General features: G+C 44.1%; 1 protein-coding gene across 1 annotated transcript in view; it reads right to left on the bottom strand.

Moving 5' to 3' along the window:
• Nucleotides 1-1,485: 1,485 nt before the first annotated feature.
• LOC108793921 (cytosolic phospholipase A2 delta-like) overlaps nt 1,486-7,852 on the bottom strand; it is a 40,249-nt gene continuing 33,882 nt past the window's right edge. Inside the window, exons 17-19 of the mRNA XM_018564881.1 lie at nt 6,176-6,342; nt 3,986-4,172; nt 1,486-1,733 (exon numbers count right to left, since the gene is read on the bottom strand). Of these exons, the coding sequence (XP_018420383.1) occupies nt 1,486-1,733; nt 3,986-4,172; nt 6,176-6,342 (602 nt within the window). The remainder of the gene's footprint in view (nt 1,734-3,985; nt 4,173-6,175; nt 6,343-7,852) is intronic.

Here is a 7,852-nt window from a genome sequence, read left to right as displayed (position 1 = left end):
GTGACATTTCCGGAGACACTACACCAGGGGCAGCCTCAGCACTCCAGTTGTCGTGGAACTACAAGTCCCATGAGGTATTGAAAACTCTGACAGCCCCAGGCATGACTCCCAGAGGCTATAGTTTCAGCACAGCTGGAGTACTAAGGTTGCCTACGCCTGCACCACACTGATAAATCAGATGAGATCATCTAGAGACAATCTGCTGCTGGGTATATGAGGAACTGTGGGTCATGCACAGGGACAACTACATTGCAGCAAACCCATAACAGAGGTTCTTACTCTTCCCCAAAACTAAAGAGAATATTTTGATCTGGATCCGATTTTACCCCACTCAGCAATCTTCTACATGCACAAACATTCTCAACTGTACAGCTAAAACTTATGCAGAAATACAAAGTATACACAAATGTTTATTAACAATGTTTATTTATTATAAATATAAATGTTACATAGATATTGAATTATATTTCTAGAAATTACATTTCGCTTTAACATAGTGAAGCTAACAACTCTAAGGCTGAGGAATTCCTTCGACAAGAACCTGCGGATTTTTGTGGCTGGATCCTAGGTGTGCCCGCACAGATGCGGTCGCTGAGCCCGTTCAAGCGAATGACAAGCAGACAGCGGCAGGAGATATGCTTGTCCCTGGATGCAGACAGATTGCGTCCAGGGATGAGCATCTCTCCAAATCTGCAGTTATTCATTCCATGTACAATTACTTGCGGACAGGCACGGAAAGATGTGGCCGCTATCAGCCTGTCATTACCTTGAATGTTCACAGCAGCCACATCTGTGTGGTATCCACTCGCAACCTGTAGGTTCCTACTGCAGAAATCCCTAGCCGCAGCCGATGGGCAAATACAGCGTGCTTTTGACATCAATTTAGGAGCCTCCTGTGACATTCAGACTTCTTTGCAGGTGCAGTTGTCCTGCATTTGACCTGCTTGGGCTGCTTTTGCAATCCCGTAGACTTGTATGGGGTGAGAAGCAGTTCTAAAGCGAACAAAACCCCAGACACCTAAGGACTGGTTCATACCTGGATGCATTGCAGAAACGCTGTTGCCATGCAATTTATTGTACGTTGTGGCATATTGTGGCACACTGCACTACAGCAAGCTACTCATTTTAAATGGACCCTAAACTTCACTTTCTTTTTACCAGAGTACATTGCTACACATATCATATATATTTTTGTGCATTGCAGTGTGCTGAGGCCCAGGTGTGTTCCATGCATATGTTAAGATGCCATTCAAATTGAATGGCACCACAACACATTGGGCTGTGCTTTGTCGATTACCGTGCTTTGATGTGCACATTATACTGCACTACTTTCACTGTTCTTTTCCAGCAGGTAAATTGTGCCATGAAATGTATAAAGAGAGACAAGGCTTTTGTCTGGAGTTGCCCTTTAACTATCACCTTGTCCTTGGACCTTGCTCTGTTAATGCTAGGTGTATTTGATGTTGGGCTTCTAATGGTCCTGGGTTATGTTTTCTGCTGAGTTTGGCTTTGGGGCAATCCACTTAAGAGGTTCCTGGCTTTCCTTCTATCCACGGCAGTCTGGAGAGCTTTTTTGATTAGATCCTCATTGTTTAGGAGATTATATTGTGTCAGCTCCATCAGCCGGTCAAAGTCTCGTTCACTGTATGTAAAGTTTGTGAGAAAATACGGTGACCAAGTTCCTGTAACATCCACATCTCCATCCGACATTTCTTCTGAAGTCCTTAAGACCCCTGCAAATATAGAAAGAATATATGATGCCATTGCTATAGATGGAAGGGTTTTTGTTTAAAGAAGAACTCTGGGTAAAATGTTTCTTAACCCTTGCAGTAAAGTTACCCCCGCACCGCAAGGCTTAAGTGCTCATTTTTGCCTAGGGTCAACAATATCAATGTTATACTGACCTGATCCTCCAAGTTGGCCAGCTGCGACAGCGCTCCCTCCTTCCTGTCTTTCCCTCCACTGCAGCGATGGTATGTCCCTCAGCGTCCTCACATCCTATACACTGTTTGGAACATGATGGCTAGGGGACCTTAGATCACTGCAGAATAGGGGGAGAGAGGCTCCAGGGACCGCTCTAAGAGCAAGCCGGTTCGGAAGATACGGTGGGTATAACTTTTTTATTTTTGACAGTAGACATAAACAAGCACTTAATCCTTGCAGTGCGGAGGTAGCCCTACTGCAAGGGTTAATAAAATTTTTACCCGGAGTTCTTCTTTAGAGATACAAAGGTGAAACCCTGCCTTAGGCTGGGCACACACCTTACAACCATCGCAAGACTTTTGTCTTGCGATGGTTGTAAGGTACTTAAAAAAACGTACGATCTGCCTATCTTGCATAGGCAGATCGTACTTGCAATGGTCGCAAGCCACGCCCCCTGAGGGGCGAGCTTCCGATGACCGCAATGCCGAACGGGCAGTGTGCGCTTGCGCACACCGGCCCGTCCGGCTTTTATCTTACGAACATGCTACACACCCGCCGAACATCGTACGATGCTCGGCGGGTTTTCGAACATGTTCGTAAGTTTAAAGTTGTGCGACCTTACAGTAGTAGAGGTCGCACGCCTTCCACACACCTTACGATAATCGTACGATCGCGGGATTTCCCGCGATTATCGTATGATTATCGTAAGGTGTGCGGGGACCTTTAGGCTCCATTCACACAGGGGCGGTTGTCCGTGCGTATTCGGCCGAACGAATATGCGCGGAGCTGCTCTAAACAAATGCACTTTAATGGGCATTGTTCAGACCTTTGTGGCAGCCGTGTGGTACAAAACCGCGTGGCCGGCAAAATAGTACGAGCGCGATATTATGGCGGATTCCACGCATGCTCAGCTATATAATACCTGCAAACGAGCAGAATCCGTGCAGATAAAACATTTTTGCAATTTCGTTCCACGTGGTCTTCTGCACAGAAAACCGCATGTGAAGCGCAAACGCTATATGTGAATGGAGCCTAATGCAGAATATTTTTGGTTTAAAGTAGAATTCCAGGCAAATAGCTACATACAGAGTTGAAATATTTTTATATTGACTGTTAAAATGGCCAAATTATTTGTAATTCTGTTCAGTCCTGTGATTCACTATGCACAGGCAGACAGGTGACACAATTGTTTTCTGCTTGAGTAATGCAGCTTGTCACCTCTATTTTAACTCTTGGACAGTGAATCTCCATTATCACCTCTGTCCTATTAGCAGAAAGGTGATTCTAGAAACAAAAGAGCTGAACCAGAAAGTAGCGGTGTGGCCATCCTGGCTGTACAGTGTGGCAGACGTGTGTAAATCATAAGATGGCTGCATAGCATTACAAATACTTTGGTAGAAGAAATGGAAAACAGATATGTATTTTATGTGGGTGTGTTTGTTAGAGATCCATTTTAAGGCTATTGGTGGCATTTATAAACAATTTGTAGAGCCATTCTTCCTGCCAAACTCTGTGAATGTTCATTCTGAATTGAGGCAAAAAAAAACGTCCTTAGTTTATTTTCTTTTCAGGTCGAATGTAATAATGAGAAAATACTACATATGGCCACTAGATGGAGTTGAGGAGAAAAGGAAAGACGTATTTATTTTTTATGCTCCTCAGCTCCATCTAGTGGAGTATTTTTCTAATTATACATTCAACATTTAGGAAAAAGAACATTAATTTTTGCCTCCATCAACAGAATGAACACTCACAGAGTTTTTTTTAGGACGAATGGCTCTGTGAATTGTTTATAAATACACCCTATGTGTCAGATGTGTTGGATCAGATGAAAATCTCTGTGCAGATATATAAAGAATGAAAATCTATCAAATCACCAAACTAGATATGATAATTTATAAACCCCAAAATACAATACACAGTCAAGGCACCAAAAACGTGAACAACCAGCTTCCAGGATTATGTCTTCATTTTAAAAACACTTGGTTTAAATAAAAAGAATTGAATAAAAAAAAAAACAGGTACAGAAGGGCCGCTGCAACATAGAAAGAAAAGGACGTACCGGGTTCTTTGTATTTTCGGAATGTGTCATTCACAAGAGGGAAGTGAAGCACTATGGGAGCGTTAGGATTGTCTTCATCTTCAAAAATGTAGCACTCCTTGTGTTTCTTTCTGTCTTCGTCGCTCAGTGATACTCGGGGGAAACAGATACCCTGCGTTGTACAGTAGGTACATGTCTGCTCTACGGACTGCAAACAGAAAGAATACAGATCAATTATTTATTCTGCATCTCAGTGTCACTGTAGAGGTTCTCACCATCTCATTTAAGATAAATAACATAATTGCTATAGAACTTGTGACACAGAAAACAGCATTATTGTATTAGTAGGGTTCCAAATAAACGTGTATTTTTAGTCAAACCTTTTTTTTTTTCCTGTGGGATGAAGCAGGGATAGATTAGGACCTTTGTTGGGACAGTATAACCATACAGGTTATGGTGAGAAAGGACTAGAACAGAGGTAGGCAGCCTCAGCATTCTGTCTGTGGGAGCAGGAGTGTTCCGAGGCAGGGTGTCACCCGGAGCGGGTACCGGGTGACACCCTGCAGTGATGCCATTGCGCATGCGCGTAACATCATCGTGCACACACAACGTCATCACGTCACGTGCTTATACCTGCCTACAGCTATCTTGGTGATGGACGCAGGCAAAGAGAGGAGGGGACATTCACCTGGCGGGATAATGCATTACGCCGGGTCCCCTCCTCTCTTGAGCAGCTGTCGGGCTTTCGGTCCATGACTGGGTGTTCGGCTTTATAGAGGGGGTGACACCAAAACGACTGCCAGTCATTTTGGTGTCACTCCTCCAATGGTGTCACCTAGGTGCGGGCTGCACCCTCCGCACCCTCCTAGTGATGCCAATGTCTGGGAGTCATGCCTGTGGCTGTCAAGAGTCTTGCAATGCCTCATGGGACTTGTAGTTCCACAACAGCTGGAGGGCTACGGTTGCCTACTCCTGGACTAAGGGCTTGTTCACACCATGTCCAGATCATATCCAGACCAGAACAATTTGTTCCTGAACCAAAAAAAGCATCCCAATGTATCCTTATGGTACTTCTGGGCTCTCTTCCGCAGTCTGTTGTTTTCTCTGGCCTGGAAAGCACTGGAACGCATGGAAATGCATCATAAATGCATGCAAAAGCACTGGACTGCACCTGAAAGCCAATTTTAAGCTAAAAAAAACCGTAAAAATGCACTGCACTACATTTGCAGATCTGCTGCAAATCTGGTCCGGCCATGGTGTGAACAAGCCCTAAAGCTATCAAAAAGTACTCAAACCTCTGTTGGGGAGATTCACTGCTGGGGGATTCACCCTCTCTGTGTGTTCTGGTCACCATTGTTACTGAGACAGAAAATGATGGGAAATCTCAAATTTTTATAGTTGTCAACCAAACAGGAAGCAAGAGGAAATCTTCCAATGGGCACACCTGTTTTGAGGACAACTCTCTAAGACAGGGGTGGGCAATCCTGGCCCTCCAGCTGTACTTTAACTACAAATACCAACATTCCTCTGCCTCTGGGAGTCATGCCTGTAATTTTCAGTCTTGCAATGCATTATGGGACTTGTAGTTCCACAATACTTGGAGGGCTGGAGTTGCCCACCCCTGGTACAAAGCTGGCCACACATTAAGCAAATTTCTTCAGGAACCGGACTAAGTTCGCCCAGTGGGTGCCGCTGTCAGCATCCTTCCAGCCAGCATCCCTCGATCAGCTGATTGGAAAATCTCAAAACGAAAAAAAGTAGTACCTCCGGCCATTTCACCAATTATCTGGGGAAGCTTTATAATATTTCACATATTGGGATATAAACTGAAACAAATCTCTTCAAGGATGGATAATGGAAGTGTGGAAGTGTTCCCATCCCATAAGAACATGTTGTTATTACCACTGCTCATGGGTACAAAAAGGGCAATTTTATCTCCAACCTCCCTCAAGTCATGGCTATCTAGCTGCTAAACCAGGAGTAAGCAACCACAGCATTCCAGCTGTGGTGAAACTACAAATTCCAGCATGCTTCTGGCTCTGGGAGTCTTGTATGTGGTTGTCAGAGGTTTGCAATGTCTCATGGGACTTGTAGTTCCACAACAGCTGGAGTGCCAAGGTTACCTACCCCTGTGCTCAACTATCTATGTAGAAAAGTCTTGTAGTAGTACTAATTGTAATCCCTTCCACTTGAAGTTCCCAAACTGCTTACCTGAAGTGGGGTGTCCAGTGTATAGTCAAATGATAGAATGATATCGACCTTCCTTTCCGTCCGCAGTAAAGGAGGGAAGCTCGCATTGATAAAGTAACCAGCGTCTACAAGGCACAGGTTGTCAGCCAGTGGGGTGAGCTTGTTGGGGAAGATGTCTAAACTAGAATCTGAAAGACAGCATTCAACATACAACTTATTGATAGAACATTGAGCCCCAATACCAGACAAACTTCAAGCCAACCTTCAGACAACTATAATTATATTTTTATATTGGAAAAGTTTAAACTTCTGCTTCTGACCCCATAGTGGAGATTTTCCTTCACATCCCGTTCTTGTGTTCCTCATATAAAAAATTGGAACGGAAACCACTTATAGCAATAAAAACATTGTCAGACATTCTAACCCTTCCCGCTCCACTAAAAATGTATTTTTTTTCCTGCATTCCCCATTGCAGAGATTTGCCATCACTTCCTGTCTTGAGGAAGTGAGAAGAAATCTCCCCAGTAGGGACACAAATGTCAATAAAAACCTATTAGAAGTTCTAACACTTCCTAGTACTATTTACAAACTCTTAATAGAGTAGTGGTTGGTTAAAACAGATTTATATCATTCATGTACCATTGGGGAGATTTGACATAACAGAGAGCAAATCTCTCTAGCATAATGGGGAGTTTGGTTATAAATACACTTTAAAGGGTAATGCCGCTTACCCAGGTAAATTTGGGAACATTAAACTACTAGACATGTAAGCTGCGGAAAAATTCAGTTCGGGTCGGTTCAGATATTTTGTTATTTTGGCATTCAGATTCGAAAAACAATTCGGTTCTGGTTTCGGATTTGGATGAAATATGAATTTTTGTTAGTTTCGAATGAGTGTACGAATATTCGCTGCGAATACCATAGAGAACAATATACAGATAATAATACTAAAGCTGAATCTCCCATACCCAAATGGCATTCGGGATCCGAATTTCTGAATTGCATTAGGGAGCTCCCAAATGCCATTCAGGTCTGCGAGCCTCAGCTTTAGTAATATATGTACTGTATATGGCTCCCTGACCCGAATATATATATGTGTGTGTGTGTGTGTATGTATATAGGTTGGACTTGATGGACTTATTCAACCTCAAATACTATGTAGCTCCCGACTGCCATTCCGGTCTGGGAGCCAAATACCGTATTTTTCGCTCCATAAGACGCACTTTTTTTCCCTCAAAAGGAGGGGGAAAATGTGCCTGCGTCTTATGGAGCGAATACCTATCGCCCGACGCCCGGGACATGCAGTTTCGGGCGCCGGGCGAGTAGTTTCTTTTTGTACATTCAGCCCTGCTCCTGACAAGCGGAGCTGAATGTACAGTGGGAGCCGCTGTTCGTTTAATACAAGGGATCTAATTAGATCCCTTGTATTAAATCGAGCGGCGGCGGCATCGACGATCGTGTCCGCCCCCCCGCCGTGGTTTTCTGGGTACCCCATTCCTCTGGGGGACCGTGACCCGTCACGGTCCCCCATAGGAGCTCACCATAGAGCCCATTGAGCATACGAAGAACGTCGTTCTTCGTCTGCTCCGTGTGATTACTGAGACAGCGCCACCTGTCTCAGCAGTCACTAACTGCAGCTTCTGTGACAGAATTTCTGTCATAGAATTTCTGTCACAGAAGCCATGCGTCCTATCGTCC

This window comes from Nanorana parkeri, unplaced genomic scaffold, assembly GCF_000935625.1.
Source record: "Nanorana parkeri isolate BGI_ZX_2015 unplaced genomic scaffold, ASM93562v1 scaffold791, whole genome shotgun sequence".
Classification (NCBI taxonomy): Eukaryota; Metazoa; Chordata; class Amphibia; order Anura; family Dicroglossidae; genus Nanorana; species Nanorana parkeri.
Note: the sequence above shows the minus strand (reverse complement) of the source record. Positions and strands in the feature narration are given on the sequence as shown.